The sequence below is a fragment of the Hypomesus nipponensis genome, chromosome 2 (assembly GCF_054491055.1).
Source record: "Hypomesus nipponensis isolate SF chromosome 2, ASM5449105v1, whole genome shotgun sequence".
NCBI lineage: Eukaryota > Metazoa > Chordata > Actinopteri > Osmeriformes > Osmeridae > Hypomesus > Hypomesus nipponensis.
The window spans coordinates 20,472,417-20,488,751 of NC_140362.1; the positions used below are offsets into that span (position 1 = coordinate 20,472,417).

A 16,335-nucleotide genomic window follows, 5' to 3' on the forward strand; every position below is an offset into this window, starting at 1 on the left:
GATATTTTAGTGTCCACTCCATATCCCCAATTTGAGGATCTGAAAGGACGAAAATAAAGCATTTGGCACTGATTGGCCTATATAAAAAATAAATATCAAAACGTCAAATCGCTACAAAATATTTATTTCAAATGTAAACATCCTATGTCTAAATTGATAAAAGAGCAGCATTAACACGAGGTGTTTGTAAAACTAAAGGAGATAGTAAATGGCTTACTTTAAACCGTATCTGATGGTGTAAATCTCTCTCAATGGCTCATAAAATAGGCACAAGGTTTATCGCAATAACTGACACTGTGTGTATCCTATGATTTAGACGAAGAAGTAGGAGGGATAGATGATATTCATCTTTTATCCGTGTTGTCATAAACCCTCTCTACCTCTCTCATTCTTCATTGGCCCAATTAGTCTACAGCAAGAGTACTTCCCCCACAATTCTCTGCATGTTCTCAAACTGTCCCATCAAAAATAATCGTCTCATATTGTTATAAAAACACAATCATCAATGGCATCACGGGGGATATAGATATAGAGATTATATACCGATTCACATAGACACATCCATACCTCTTCATTTAGTCAATGACTGTGTGTATATATATATACATACAAACACACACACACACACACAAGGCTATTTTCTATTATATGATATTCAGTCACATGGGCGGTTGGTCGCTTTGTGGTCCTAACGTCACAATTTCTTCTTGCCCCGGCCCCGGCCCCCTGCCTGGGGCTTGGTGGAAGCGGGCAAGGCGTGGGCCTGTAGGTCCACCGTCTGCTGGAGGACACCTGTGAGGAGGAACTCAGCACTGAGGAGAGGCAGAGAGGCGGCGAGGGCAGGGGCGCACAGCGCCTGGTCCTCCTCACAGGAGACCACCACCGTCTGAGCCTGGGGGAGCCAGGGAGGAGCCAGGAGGAGCAGGGAGGAGCCAGGAGGAGCCAGGAAGATTCAGGGAGGAGCCGGGAGGAGCAGGGACAGAGGCAGGGTTTAGAGAAGGAGTTAAAAACACAATATATACAGCTCTGGAAAAATTGCGAGACCACTGCTCCTTTTTCTTTCATACATTTTTTGTTGTTGCCAATTTTACCCATTGAAGAAGCCATCTAATTGTTCCAGAGCTGTATTTCCATATAAGACAGTAAATAACGTGAGTCTGACCAGTCCCTCTATGGGACCAGTTTACTCCCCAGTTTCGTGGACGATGGAACCAAAACGTTGGGGCTGTCAGTGTTACCTTGTGAGTGGAAGGCATCTTGGGGAGGAAATGGGCTCCACTGCAGGAGATGATGTCCTTCATCTGGGCTGGCTCTGGCTTCACAGATCTGGTCACGTGGATCTCATAGCCCTGAGACAGGAAGGGAGGGAGGGAGGGACAGACAGACAGGAGAGAGAGACAGATAGGAGAGAGAGACAGATAGGAGAGAGAGACAGATAGGAGAGAGAGACAGATAGGAGAGAGAGACAGATAGGAGAGAAAGACAGAGTTAAAAGAGTGCAAGAGAGAAAGCACAAAAAAAATGCCTGATCTTACACAAACTTAGTCAAAACATTTAGTCAAAACATTTAGTCAAAACACACAGCCATGAGTTAATTCATTTGTTATTAGGTTTAGCACAACAACATGCCAATAGTTGGAGACTCTGAAGAGGGTTTTCAGGAAGTGAGATAATTAGAGTAAAGAGAGAGATAATTGCATGGTTGCTCAGTTAGAACTAGGCTAATGGGAGTACCTACATAAACATAAGCACTGCATTAGAGCTAATGTTTGAGAGAGGAGAGACAGACCAGGGCATGGAGAACATGGACCACTTTGTTAATGTCTGCTCTGTAGGGGTGGGGGGGGGGGGGAGTAATAGGTCTGTACAGACATAAACCCAATGTAGGATAAGCATGACTTGATTTACTGGACTGGTGACTTATCGTATGCCTAGAACCTCCCAAAGGGGGTGTGAGTCAGTACATCTTTCACATATGCTCACATCCACAAGGGACAGGAGAGAGAGAGAGAGAGAGAGAGAGACAGAGAGAGACAGAGAGAGTGTACCTGTAAGAGCCGCTGCTGGCTGGCAGCTCTCAGAGAGTCCTGGAGACAGAAACTGAACTTCTTCTCCTGCTCTGCGTCCTTCACCAGGAAGCCATCAGGACACAGGAAGCTCCCAGCCTTCCCACTCTAACACACAAAGAGAGGAGGGCGTGTGTGTGATTACAGTTCGAGATAATGTGTGGGTGTGTAGGTGTGTAAAAGCAAATCCAGAGCTTATGGTGCATCCTGCTGCGTGAGGAGTTACCTTGTCCAGCCAATCGGTGGTGACAACAGGAACACCTCTGGCCATGGCACACAGGAACTTGACCGTGCGGCGCACCTTGTCTGTCACCAGATGGGTCATGTCGGCCACGCCCCTCGCCATGCTACCCCCCAGGCGAGACACCACCCTCTCCCCCTCCTCGTCCACCAGCCCGGTGAACAAAACCTGAAGCGGGAGAGCGAGAGAGAGAGAGAGAGAGAGAGCGAGAGAGCGAGAGAGCGAGAGAGCGAGAGAGCGAGAGAGCGAGAGAGCGAGAGAGCGAGAGAGAGAGAGAGAGAGAGAGAGAGAGAGAGAGAGAGAGAGTGGGCGAGAGAGAGAGAGAGAGTGGGCGAGAGATGAAAAAAAAAAAAAAAAAAAAACGAGAGACTATTGACTCGTGTTTCCGACCTCCCAAAGCGGCACACAGGAACAGCCGTTCACACACCTTGACGGTCTGATCGGCGGGCCGAGCTCGTAGCGCAGACCCAGGGGAAGCCTGCGGGGATGCCTGCGAGGACGCGGGAGAGCAGGAGGAGAGCCGGGCAGCCTTGGCTACAGGGGAGTCCAGAGGGGCTGCTCGCTTACGAGACGTCTCCGCTGTGGGGGTCTGGGGGAGGGAGCATTAAGGAAACAGAGGAAGGAAGTGATAGAGACGGAGGTCATTAGTCATTAACATACAGTGCGGTGAAAAGGAGAACAGACAGTGGACCGCTTCCTTCATTAGTGTGGACCCTCTGCACTCCCTCGTGTTAATTGAAGTCCATCATTGTGGTTTGACAAATCAAAAAAGGCTGACTCAGAAGGACCCAGGAACAAAAGCCTCGGGCCAAGGTAAATGCTTTCCTTGTCAAAGGATGACCCGTCTAACGCATTGTTCATTTGACTTCTCGTCTCCTTAACTGATCTTGCCTTTCAAGGCTGACAACCAATCAGGGGGCAAATAGGGAAGTGCCTTCCACGGCTATTGATTCTCTAGGATGGCCGATTGTGAGAGCACAGATTTGACAAAGAGACAGACATACCTCCTCTGAGCCGGCACGCCGGTCCACGGTGTTTGAAGAAGAAGTCCGTTCCTCCTCCGGCCGGCTCTTCCCCTGGGTCACAGGCAGCCTCCCTCTGGGTTTGGTCTCCAGCACACCATTCCCTCCCTCCTCCACGCTCTCACCTCCATCCTTCTGTGTGGCCTCCTCTCTCTCTCTCTTCTTCTTTCCCTGAGCGGAGGACGTTCTACCTTTCCTACCGACGGGGATGGGAGCAGGTTGCTCCTCTTTCTCCACCATGTCTTCCTTCTCTTTGTCTTTTCCCCCTGGCCCCTTTCCCCCTCCTTGCTGACCCCTGCCCTTCCCCCGGGGAATCTTGAACTTAATTTCCTCTACTTCCTCCTCCACCTCCTCTTCATCTTTTTCTAGTTCCCTCTTTCTCCCCTTTCCTCTTGAACTTTCAGCTTCTTCAGGTTTGATATCTTTCTGGAACTTTCCCCCGCCTCTCCCTTTAGACTGGAGGTCTTCTCTGGCTCCTCCCGCCACCTGGGCTGTTTGTCCTTCCTCAGCAGATGCCGCAGTAGGCTCGTTGTTATTCTTGGATCTCCGTCGCCCCCTAGTGGAGGCAGGCTCTTGAGACTCGACCTTCTCGCTGTCAGGTTGAGAACCAACGTCATGAGACGTTTCTTGGGGCTCCTCTGGTTTCCTGCTCCTCCTCCCCCTGACTGTGGGCTTGGGGGCTGAGGCCTGGTCGTCCTGGCTGCTCAGAGGAGGGTGGGAGTCGTTAGTTTGGGTCCTCCTCCCTCTTCCTCTGCCTCCCCCTCTTCCTCGGCCCTGGGAGCTGACGCTGCAGGCGGAGACCTCGGAGCTGAGGGAGCTGAGGGAGCTGGTCGAGTTTGAGCGAGAGCGTGTTCTCTGGGCAGGAACATCGCCGGAGAGAAGGTCCTCTACGGTGGTAACCTGCGTCTTCCTCCGCCTCCTCCTGTCGCTGTCGGGCGGGTGAGGGTCGGCGGAGGCCGGCGGGGAGCCGTTCCTCCCTGCTCTCCCTCTGCCTCTCCCCCTGCTCTCCTGTGTGGAAGCGCTGGAGGTGGACTGCTCAGAGCTGACTGAGGCGGAGCGAGATCTGGTCCTCTGGATGCCTGCGCTGGGCAGAACCGCAGGTTCTGCTTCGGTGGTTGGTGGCTCAGCGGCGGTTCTTCTGCTGGTTGCCCTTCGAGCCCTCGTGGAAGTTTTGGCAGCGTTGTCGTCCTTTTCTTTATTCCGTCTCTGTTCTTTCGTCTGCTTTCTTTCCATTTCTGTTTCTTCCAGTCTTTTTCTCTCTTCTTTTTCTTTCTTTTCCGTTTCCAGCCTTTCTTCCCGCTCTTTTTCCAATCTTTTGTTTTCTGCTAGCTCTCTCTCCGTTCTTTCTTTCTCAAGCCTTTGCCGTTCCAGTCTTTCTTGTTCTTCTTTTTCCTTTACCTTTTCCATCCTTTCAAACTGCTGCGCTAATCTTTCCTTCTCTTCCCTCTCCAACCTTTTCTTCTCTTCTTCCATCAATCTTTCTTTCTCTTCTTTTTCTGCTCTTTCTTGCTCCAATCTTTGTTTTTCCTCTCGCTCTTCGCTTTCCTGCTTCAATCTTTCAGCCTCTTCTTTTTCCTTTCTAATCTTTTCCAGTTTTTCTGCCTTTACTTTTTCCTTCCTTATCTTTTCCAGTCTTTCTGCCTCTTCCTTCCTTATCTTTTCCAGTCTATCTGCCTCTTCCTTCCTTATCTTTTCCAGCCTTTCTGCCTCAATTTTTTCCTTCCTTATCTTTTCCAGCCTTTCTGCCTCTTCCTTCCTTATCTTTTCCAGTCTTTCTGCCTCTTCCTTCCTTATCTTTTCCAGCCTTTCTGCCTCAATTTTTTCCTTCCTTATCTTTTCCAGTCTTTCTGCCTCTTCTTTTTCCTTCCTTATCTTTTCCAGTCTTTCTGCCTCTTCCTTTTCCTTCCTCTCACGCTCAAACCTTTCTCTCTCCTCCTGTTTTAGTTTTTCTTGCTTTTCTTTCTCTCTTTCTCTTTCCAGTCTTTCTTGTTCTTCTCTTTCAAGCCTCTCCCTTTCCTCAAGCTCCCTCATCTCTCTCTCCATCCTTTCCTTTTTTTCTGCCTCTTTCCTGTCCGCCTCTTCTTTTTCCTTTTGCAATCTGTCCTTCTCAGCTTGTTCCTTCCTCTCGCGTTCGATCAACTCCTCTCTCTCCCTCTGTTCCCTCTCCAGTCTTTCTGGTTCTTCAGTCTCCTGTTTGATCTGTTTCCTGCTTCTTCTACCTCTTCCTCGTCGAGTCAGCTCAACCACCTCTTCTTCACTGTCCTCCTCCTCCTCCTGAGTCCCAGCGTTCCCCCTGCTGCTCCTGGTCCTGATGGTCTTCACAGCTTTCCTCTTCCCTCTCGTCTGTCTTTCTGGAGGGTCGGAGCTGCAGTCCTCCAGCTTCTCCTCCTCCTTCTGTCCCCTGGTCACCCTCCGTCTCGCAGGTCTGCCGCTGACACCAGATGGGCCAGCTTTGGCCTCTCTTGCTTTTCGAGGCCTCCCCCTTGCTTTCACCACGGACAGTTTAGACACCTCCTCCTCCTCCTCTGTTTCATGGCAGGACATGGGCTGGGTTTCAGCCGACATAAGGTCTGAGGTAGGGATTAGCTGCGTCTCCTCCTCCTCCTCCTCCTCCTCTTCCTCCAGCGGTCTAGGTCTTCTTCTCAGAGTTCCTACAACGGCTTCTTCCTCAGTTTCTTCATCATCCCTATCGCTGTCCTCTGCTGGATCTGTCATGGGCAGAGTCTCAGAGAGGTACAGCTGGGTCGTCACCTGCCCAGGTTGGGCGTCCTCCTCCGCATCTTCTTTCTGCCCTCTGGACCTTCCTCGCCTCAGTGGGACAGACGGTTGGGGTCCCAGTAGATCGTCCTCTTCCTCGCAGGCTGACACGGGCTGGGTTTCAGCCGGAGCAAGTTCGCTCGCAGTGGGAAGCTCCAGAGGCTGTGTTTTCTCTTCATCATCATCATCACCTTCATCATCATCATCGGCTAAGGGCAGGGTCTCAGCAGTTACTATGTTTGTCGACTCCTCCTCCTCCTCCTCCCCTCCCCCCTCCTCGCAGGGCAGTGAAGCATACGCCTGCGTGGCGTCCAAGGCAAAGTCCTCCTGCCTCCCCCTCCCTGACCGCTGAGAGGACTCCTTGCTGTCACCTCCATAGGCCTGGGTGGCCTCCTGGTCGGAATCCCCCTCCGGATAAACCCTCCCTTGGGAAGTGGTGTTTCCATATGCCTGGGTGTTTGCCAGCTCCACGTTCCCTTGAGGGGTGCTATGGCGGTTGCTGCCGTTTGACAGACCCAGCTTGAAGGAGCCATCGCGGCAGCCCTGCTCCCCCTGGTGATCCTGCTCGTCTGCGGTCGAGGGCTGCACGTCGTAAGGCTGAGTGGCATCCAGGGTGGTGGGGTCTTCTGGTAGACTGCTTGGGTGGTCCCGGCCCTCTAACACGAAGGACTGGGTCTCGGCCACGAGGAAGTCGTCGTCCTCCTGGCTGTCAGAGCAGGAGGAGACCACAGGCCTCAATGCAGGTGGGAAAGGGCCTGGGGGAGGAGCAGAGAAGACAGGTCAGAGGTCACACAAAAGCTTTCACTTCCTGTTCCCATCTGGGATGATAGTTTTGACGGGAGCTTTCTCTGACATCTCTAGGCTGTGACACAAGTAAGAAAACTTACGTCTGAAGGGGTCTGGAGAACTATGGAAGTCCTGAGTTTCCACCTCCTCCACTATGGAAACAGAAGAAAAAAAGTGAATGGGCGTAAAAGAAGTCTTGTTTTTAAATAATGTAAATAATCCAACCGCAAGTCTACATTACCTGTAGATGCAGGAGCGGTGGAGCACGTCTGGGGGGGAGCAGGGACGCCCCAGGATGTCCCCCCAGGAGCTTTCTCTCTGGACGGGCTTTGGATCAGCAACGCCCCAGACTCCTCCGGACCAGCCTCCTCATCTTCAACGTCAGTGTCGCTGTCCATCCTGAAGTCAGCAGGGTCAACCAGACCCTCAGCAGGGTCAACCAGACCCTCAGCAGGGCTGGGCAGACCCTCAGCAGGGCTGGGCAGACCCTCAGCAGGGCTGGGCAGACCCTCAGCAGGGCTGGGCAGACCCTCAGCAGGGCTGGGCAGACCCTCAGCAGGGCAGGGCAGACCCTCAGATCTGGGCTCCAACTCCTCCACGACCTCTGTGTCCGTGTCAGAGTCAGAGACATCAAGTGTGGTCGTCGTGGTAACACCAGCGGTTGCCAAGGCAGCTGATGGAATCCCGACTGGTGGTGATGATGATGATGATGATACAGGCTTTGCTGCTGTAGAGGTTATAGAGGCATCTTCCTCCAGGTCAGAATCAGATAAGATCTCCAGCTCTTCAGCTCTTGGGTCTAATGCGGTTAATGGTTTTGTGTCAGAAGCAACATCTGTAGGTTTACCACTGGAAGTATCTACAATGTTCTCTTCATCACTGTCAGAGTGCAGCTCGAAAGCTGCGGTGGACGACCTAGAATACGGAGCTGTTCTGGAATGAGTTTCCTCTGTTCCAGAATCTGGAGCTGTTCTGGAATGAGTTTCCTCTGTTCCAGAAGTTGTGTCTCCTTTTCTGGAGTCCATATCTTCTTCACCTTCTACATCCGTGTCACTGTCTAGGTGGAATCCCATTGGCTGGGCAGGGGAGGGAAGGTCAGCTGGTGTGTCTGCCTGATGTGATGTGGACGTTACCCTGGTAACACTGATTGACGTCACATCATCTTCCTCTACATCTGTGTCACTGTCTAGGTGGAATCCCATTGGCTGGGCAGGGGAGGGAAGGTCAGCTGGGTGGATGACTGGAGCACGATCAGGTGATCTATGAGATGGTGATCTATGAGATGGTGATCTATCAGGGGAAGGTTTCCGATCTGGGACGTTTTCCAAAGTCTCGCCGTCCTCCACATCAGTGTCGCTGTCCATGTGGAAGTGTTCAGGGTCCGTTTCTAGATGTGTTGGGAGTGGAGCTGCTTCCGTCACAGGAGCCTGGATACCTGCAGGGCCCGAGGGCGCTGCGTCCTTCAAGGTCACAGGAGCCTGGATACCTGCAGGGCCCCAGGGCGCTGCGTCCTTCAAGGTCACAGGAGCCTGGATACCTGCAGGGCCCGAGGGCTCTGCGTCCTTCAAGGTCACAGGAGCCTGGATACCTGCAGGGCCCGAGGGCGCTGCGTCCTTCAAGGTCACAGGAGCCTGGATACCTGCAGGGCCCGAGGGCGCTCCGTCCTCCTCCACATCAGTGTCACTGTCCATGTTCAGCTCAAGCCCGAGAGGTAATCGGTCTTCTGTTGAAACGCTGACATTGTTTGACGGCTCCACGGACACTTCCGGTTCTCCGCTTGTTATTGGCTCGATCGCCCGTCCTCCTGGTGCCACTCTTCCTCTCTCTCTCTCTTCTGCCTCCTGCTGCTCTTCGCTGTCATCCACAATCACCTGAGCCCTTTTGATGCTTGGCTGCTGTCCCACTAGATCAGCCTCTTTCTCCTCTTCACTGGAGATGACTCTTTTACTGGGTTTGTGTTGAGCGGAGGAGGAAGGAGTGATGGGGCTGTTATAGGTTAAAAAAAAAATGAAAAGGTGATCCTTTTAGTAAAGGGAGAGCTTTATAAATATCCTGTGATCAAAAGGTCCTTGTAGAAGGAATCCCAACATGAAACACTATTTTTGTATGAGACAACACATCAATGCAAGTTATGTTGTTGGTTTGGATGTAAAGAGTAACTTACCTCTCAGGAATGACATGGCTTGTTGGACTCAGGAATGTTGAGCAGTTGGGACTGGACCTGTGAGAGTCTGAATCTGACACTGACAGGAAGTTAGGATTGAGAGAGACGGAGAATAACCAGATAACCATTACTATTATCTCGATAACCATCCATTAAACATGTGGAAATCAAACACGCTGAAATCATTAAAAAAGTCCTTACCTATGAACGTCTGATTTCTCTTTCTCCTTGGCTCTCGCTCTCCATCTGAATCGGAGTCGGACGCGGGCACCAGAGTCTCCTCTGGACGCGGCGTTTCGTTTCCCATAGCCAGCGGCTCAGACCGGGACGGTATCTCACGCTTTGTTGACGGACCCACAACAGGTGTTTTATCAATCGCCCCGTTGACGTTTCCCTCTGCGTCTGCTGTGCTATTCTCTGGTCCCCGACGTTGGTTCTGGAGACGCTCTCTGAGATGGTCCTTCCCCTTCACGTCCCCCACCGTGGATCTCCTCCCACGGGCTTTCTTCCCAGGGCTCTGCTTGTCTCTGAGGTCAGCCATTTTGTCCACAGGGCAGCTGGTGTACTGGCACGGAATGTCGGCTACCACCAGACTGTCTCCCTCGCTGAGGGCGTACCGGACGTGAGGTGTCAGTTTGATCCTGCCTTTACGTGTTCCGTTCATGCTGCCCAGGTCCCACACCAGCGCTTCCATGGCAGCGTTGCCGCGACGACCTTTGCCACGGGAGACGGTGATGGAGATGACGGTGTGCTGCTTAGATACAGAGCAGGCGGGGAGCGGCAAGGAGCAGGTGGTAGGATCTCTACCCAACACATTCTCTCCCAAGTAGAGAGGCAGCTCTGAAGGAGATAACAGAACGTGAGTGCTCGAGTTGAGGGTGATCCTATTGACTGTTGAAAAATTCGGTCAAACAAAAAGACTGGAGTCACCTGTCTCAGGGACGTGCAAGTTCTTGAACACTCTGAGTTTAGCCAGTGGCTCTCCTCTCGTCTTTTCATCCTCTTCCTCCTCTGACTCCAATATTGAGTCATCGAGGATCTGCTGAGTTGCATCCATTAGCTACCACTGATATAAAATGGTGGTATACGTTAGCTGACTCAAATCGAAGTTGTCTATGCTGTTTTCAGAGGCCAAAGCATGGTAACTAGCCAGACACGAATGGTTGATTCAATGATTAAACACCGCAGCAGGTCGCTTTTTGCTACTGTAGGCTTTAAATATATGGCTAGTTAATTACGGTTTCGTTGTGGTCAGTTACTAAGTGTAAGCTAGGTCGCGTAATATACATATTAACTTTGTATGTCGAGATTGCTAGTGCTACAGTACGTTACCTAGATCGATCAAGTGATGGAAACGGTGCATTTACATTTTTCTTAGCTGGCATCTACTACAAATTGGATATAACAAGCATATGTATCTTAAAAACAAGAAAACACTCACCCTTGTTGAGTGCCCCAGAAACGAGTGATTGTAGTGACCACTTCCTGAAGAAAAATAGACCCGCCTCTTTGAACTCAACAGCCAATTGGTCAAAGCAAACGTCCGTCAAGATTAGCTCGGTAGCTATTGGGTTCTACAATGCCATTCAAAATATGGATGAATTTGGTTGGACTAAGATTATTTCAAGTTACCGCACACCAACATTTAACTTTTTTTTTCGCGCTTGGACATCATAGGAGGCGTGCACTATGGGCGTGTTTTGTCAAAGGGGCGTGTTCTTTTCGTTTCATTAGAATGCTGACAATGCAACTCTGCCTATCTGTTAGTATTGATCATTTTGTATTCCATCAGTATTAAAATTAGTATATGTTATTATTGTTGTTTATCAATATCATCAGACATCCACATGATACTATCAATATTTGTTATTCCACGAGTGGTCCATTATATGATAATAATAATACCATGTTTTTTTTGCTTTTTAGGGAATAATGGGGAGTTACTGGTAAAATAGTGACTCAAATAATTTGTTATCTACTATGACATTGTTTAGCTTAAATTCGGAGTACTGTATGTGAATTGTGTCCCTCTCATGCTATAAGTTGCACTTATACATTAAATACATAGGCCTTTATATTAAGCAAAATGTCTGACTCGGTTAAAATATGTAGAGGGGTAGATCACAGTAATTCAAAATAAATAGTTAGAAAGACAAGACTTTAATTTGGCAAATTGATTTATTTGCAGTCACAAAGTGTCTAGTGTATTCAAATTTGTCTTATTCAATCATAGAAACGCTCAACATTGTTTTTGGACCCATGAAGTTGCTTTTCCACATTAATCTTCACATTAATCTCAAGCATCGTCTTCGGCTTCCTCGTCGAACTCGCCCTCTTCCTCGGCGGTGGCGTCCTGGTACTGCTGGTACTCCGACACCAGGTCGTTCATGTTGCTCTCCGCCTCCGTGAACTCCATCTCATCCATGCCCTCGCCCGTGTACCAGTGGAGGAAGGCCTTGCGGCGGAACATGGCGGTGAACTGCTCGGAGATGCGCTTGAACAGCTCCTGGATGGCCGTGCTGTTGCCGATGAAGGTGACGGCCATCTTGAGGCCTCGCGGCGGGATGTCGCAGACGGCCGTCTTGACGTTGTTGGGGATCCACTCCACGAAGTAGCTGCTGTTCTTGTTCTGCACGTTCAGCATCTGCTCGTCCACCTCCTTCATGGACATGCGGCCGCGGAACACGGCGGCCACGGTGAGGTAGCGGCCGTGGCGGGGGTCGCAGGCTGCCATCATGTTCTTGGCGTCGAACACCTGCTGGGTGAGCTCGGGCACGGTGAGGGCGCGGTATTGCTGGCTCCCCCTGCTGGTGAGGGGGGCAAAGCCCGGCATGAAGAAGTGCAGGCGGGGGAAAGGCACCATGTTGACGGCCAGCTTGCGGAGGTCGGCGTTGAGCTGTCCGGGGAAACGAAGGCAGGTTGTGACTCCGCTCATGGTGGCGGACACCAGGTGGTTGAGGTCGCCGTAGGTGGGCGTGGTGAGTTTGAGAGTGCGGAAGCAGATGTCGTAGAGCGCCTCGTTGTCGATGCAGTAGGTCTCGTCCGTGTTCTCCACCAGCTGGTGGACTGACAGGGTGGCGTTGTACGGTTCCACCACCGTGTCGGACACCTGGGGAACAAGAGAGAGGACGTCGTTAAAGAAGTCTTAAAAGTTGGATGTGACAACAATAGAATGTCGCTGAAAGGCAGAGGAAATAACCAAAGGTCTGGTGAGGAGTACCTTGGGAGAGGGCACCACACTGAAGGTGTTCATGATGCGGTCGGGGTACTCCTCGCGGATCTTGCTGATCAGCAGGGTGCCCATGCCGGAGCCGGTGCCCCCGCCCAGGGAGTGGGTGAGCTGGAAGCCCTGGAGACAGTCGCAGCTCTCAGCCTCCTTCCTCACCACGTCCAGGACCGAGTCCACCAGCTCGGCCCCCTCCGTGTAGTGGCCCTTGGCCCAGTTGTTACCTGCTCCACTCTGACCTGGAGGAAAAGATGGATGTCACTTGAGTTTGATGAGAAAGCCTAGGTTGTAAATGTTGTGAAATGACATGTTTTTTTTCATCAGGTAATCAACATTTACATTTAGTCATTTAGCAGACGCTCTTATCCAGACTCTTACACTAAGTACAGGGCCATTCCCCCCGAGGCAAGTAGGGTGAAGTGCCTTGCCCAAGGACACAACACCATTTGCATGTCCGGGAATCGAACCGTCAACCTTCCGATTACAGTAATAGCTTGATTCCCTAACCGCTCAGCCATCTGACTTCCCCTACATACCAAACACAAAGTTGTCAGGTCGGAAGATCTGTCCGAAGGGTCCCGACCTCACAGAGTCCATCGTGCCAGGCTCCAGGTCCACCAGTATGGCCCTGGGCACATATTTACCACCTATATGAGACAGAGAGAGGGAGAGAGGGAGAGAGAGAGAGAGAGAGAGAGAGAGAGAGAGAGAGAGAGAAAGAGAGAAAGAGAGAAAGAGAGAAAGAGAGAATCTCACGTAAGTGAATGTACAATATAAATTGTACTTTGAATTGTAAAGCATTGAGTACTTCTAGAACTCGGAAGTGCGTTCTTACCAGTCGCCTCATTGTAGTAGACACTGATTCTGTCCAGCTGCAGGTCGCTGTCTCCATGGTAGGTGCCTGTGGGGTCGATGCCATGCTCGTCACTGATGACTTCCCAAAACTGAAGAGGAGAATCACAGGGAACCACAGTTAGTTTGTTTCCGGGAACACATCCATCTGTATAACCCTTCAGGGTCAGACGGTGAACACCACCCTTCATGGTTGCTAAATTCCTGGACCACCAGGTCAAATATCTACTTGACTCTACATTATACAACCATGATATTACCATATTCAGAGGCTATGTTGGCGCAATAGAATAGTGCCATTGAGGCAGATGAGGCATTAGGCTAGGAGACGGACAAAGCACAGAGGACCATTAGAAATGGTTCCCTGGGCAAATCAGAAAATGAACTTAATAGCTAACAGTCACACTGCTCTGAAAAAGCTTGATCTCAGTATCAGTATTCATGACTGCTGCATCATTGGAGGACCATGCTGGAGGGTTTAAATGGTAAAGCCCGTTAGTGTGTGTGTGTGTGTGCCGTGCGCATAAGAGGGTGTGACAATCGTTGACTGTGTGAAATGGCAGTTGTGTACAGTGTATGGCAGTTTGCCCGGTTGTCTGTGTGTGTCGTGTGAGCGTCTGTTACAGACATTTGTTTGTGTTAGTGTCTCTGTTGATTTTCATTGAACAGCAGCATTAAAGGAGGATTTAAAGTAATCTGGATCAAGCTGCCTGTATTTCAGCTCAACGGTTAAGAGAGATTTGGGTCTACTAAACGACATGGACTCAATCTCACACTGCTTTAGCTAAACCATCTAAGACAAAAGTGAGAGAGAAAGATAGAGGCGCAAAGGGAAGGAGAGAATGAGAGAGAGAGAGAGAGACAGAGAGAGAGACAGAGAGAGAGAGAGAGAGAGACAGAGAGAGAGAGAGAGAGAGAGAGAGAGAGAGAGAGAGAGAGAGACAGAGAGAGACAGAGAGAGAGACAGAGAGAGAGAGACAGAGAGAGACAGAGAGAGAGACAGAGAGAGACAGAGAGAGAGACAGAGAGAGAGAGATCCCGGTGGAACACTGAGAGAGACAGGGGGACATGGGAAGAAGTAGACAGCTAGCAGAGAAGTCAACATAACTGTATTGAAAGAATGAGGACAGTAAGCAGGAAAGCCATGCCACACCCTGACCCTAATTTATCACCCTGCGAGCCATCAGCAGGCCTGTCAATCAGATCTGGTCAGGCCTTCTAACCCAATAACCAGGGCCGGTCATTCCTATAGGCGACATAGGCAGCCGCCTAGGGCGGCATGAAGAGGGGCAGCACCCTTGGGGGGGGGTGATAAATCTTGCCTAGGGTGCTAAATGTGCTAGGACCGGTACTGCCAATAACCCAACCCAGAGGACTGCTGGGAGCCAGGCGCACTTCTGTTTGTCGGCCCATCCCATGAGGGGGTCGACAAAAGAGGACACTATGTCCTTCCTATCCAGACGGTGAAAAAACAGAGACCTAGATTTTCATTTCAGTGATATTTCTACTGGGAATTGTACTGAAATGTATGACAAATGCAACTATTTTCCATGGGTTGATAGTCCACATCTGGACGATGGGTTATGTTTTATTGAGACAGACATTACATGGCACCCGTCTTTTCCAGATATTTCTCCACGGGAATTAAGTCCATCTGCAGCTCGGTGACTTCACCGTCTGTGGCCAAGCCGTTTCCACAATGTCTCACCCAACCCCCATCCCTAATTTGGTTTGGAGAGGAAAGACATTGATTAGGAGAGGACATACCAGGCTACACTGAACATTTAAAATCAGCATCAGCAGTAGCAGAGAAGGACTGAGCCACTGTAATGATGAGGTTTTCTATCAGATAAAGGGCCCTTGTGGATGTGTAATGACCATGATGTTTGTAGGCCCCTGTTCTATGTCTTTGATTGCTCTTACTGGATCATATGTTGACCATAGATCATTAGATGATCTGATTTGATAGGAAATGGACTAAGATGTTCATGTTAACCACTGTACGACAGATTAGGAAGGTTTTTTGCGTCAAATCAATGTCAATAGTTAATTAGAGTCTTCCCAAACAAATAAGGATGCTTACTGTTTGCCCCTTTATTTAAAAAAAGAAAGAAATTATTTCATTGTCAATTATCCACGCCCCACCCGTCTCAGTGTGGCTACCCCAGCCTCTCCTCTCTGAAAGAACAACTGTTCTGCATCTGCAGCCTCTGGGATTATTCGAATCGATAACCCACTGATTTCTTTTAAGATTTCTTTAAAAAGTATACCTTTACATTCCCGGGACCAGGAAACTGTAAATGAATTGTCGACTATTACCGTCATGTGTCTTTCAAGTGAAGTAGTGGGGTTTAATAAATCTCGCCTCGGACACGTTGACGGGCGGTGACCAGTGAAGAAAAGGATGATTTCAGACAATCAAGCTGCGGGGCAGACTTGACTGCAATCGGCTTATTCCAGTTGCAGACACGCCCGGTGATGAGAAGAAAAGTCTAGCCAAATAAAAACCCTTTACACCATCTGGTCCTAAATGCACAAGTGACATTAAAACCCCACTACACGCCGAATACAACCACATAAATGGGTTTGTATCGTTTATTAAATTAATAATATTCACCACACCACCCATAAGAGGTTATGGGCTCCATTATTGTAAAGTAAGACAGTTTGTGACTTTTATAGGCAACCTCCAAATAAAAGTGAGAAAACAAAAGCTTTGAGCTACACGGGTGACAAATCGCTTGCTCTAATGCAAAGTGTCCTCATGTATAACTTGTATTTCGAGCTATATATATGTGCAGGCTATTACAACCACTAGAAATAATTATTCATCATTGAGAAAAAGCATCTCACCTTTGCACCAATTTGGTTTCCGCACTGGCCGGCCTGGATGTGCACAATTTCCCTCATTCTGACTTTAAACGAGACAAGGACAAGAGCCAGACCACTTTACAAGTAGGAAGACCTAAGCACAAACTACTGTGATGGGGACAATGTATTTATATCTCTGGACCAAGTCCAGACCGAGGCTGGGGCTGCAGCCTGGGCGTGGCCAAACACTGCCGAAGCTGATGATTGGTTTAAACAGGAGACTTACAGTAAAGGGAAGAATCTACAATGGACCAGGGAGTGCCCGGCGACAACAATTACATCACTAATGAAATAGAATTATCACTTTACAACTTTGATTTATTCATGTATACTTCTATATACTTTTGCAC

The 16,335-nt window shown here is 49.7% G+C and overlaps 2 protein-coding genes across 5 annotated transcripts; both read right to left on the reverse strand.

The window, feature by feature from the left end:
* Positions 1-108: 108 nt before the first annotated feature.
* On the reverse strand, positions 109-10,516 carry mdc1 (mediator of DNA damage checkpoint 1). Of its 2 annotated transcripts, XM_084668262.1 has the most exons (13): positions 10,478-10,516; positions 9,967-10,102; positions 9,238-9,876; positions 9,037-9,115; positions 7,114-8,858; positions 6,974-7,024; positions 5,134-6,841; positions 3,312-5,067; positions 2,735-2,896; positions 2,293-2,475; positions 2,049-2,174; positions 1,239-1,349; positions 109-892 (listed from the first exon to the last, which is right to left on the reverse strand). In XM_084668262.1, exons 2-13 carry the CDS (start codon positions 10,091-10,093, stop codon positions 695-697), a joined length of 6,885 nt encoding a protein of 2,294 aa, XP_084524388.1. In that variant the 5' UTR covers positions 10,094-10,102; positions 10,478-10,516; the 3' UTR covers positions 109-694. The 2 variants fall into 2 exon arrangements, with proteins under 2 accessions (XP_084524388.1, XP_084524381.1); XM_084668255.1 differs by having other exon boundaries at positions 3,312-6,841.
* A 679-nt stretch (positions 10,517-11,195) lies between these two features.
* On the reverse strand, positions 11,196-16,096 carry tubb5 (tubulin, beta 5). Of its 3 annotated transcripts, XM_084668291.1 has the most exons (6): positions 15,968-16,067; positions 14,722-14,835; positions 13,098-13,206; positions 12,799-12,909; positions 12,257-12,501; positions 11,196-12,145 (listed from the first exon to the last, which is right to left on the reverse strand). In XM_084668291.1, the coding sequence occupies exons 4-6, from the start codon at positions 12,857-12,859 to the stop codon at positions 11,333-11,335; spliced, it is 1,119 nt and encodes a 372-aa protein (XP_084524417.1). In that variant the 5' UTR covers positions 12,860-12,909; positions 13,098-13,206; positions 14,722-14,835; positions 15,968-16,067; the 3' UTR covers positions 11,196-11,332. The 3 variants fall into 3 exon arrangements, with proteins under 3 accessions (XP_084524417.1, XP_084524408.1, XP_084524399.1); XM_084668282.1 differs by lacking the exon at positions 14,722-14,835 and having other exon boundaries at positions 15,968-16,096; XM_084668273.1 differs by lacking the exons at positions 14,722-14,835; positions 15,968-16,067 and having other exon boundaries at positions 13,098-13,930.
* Between the last annotated feature and the right edge of the window lie 239 nt (positions 16,097-16,335).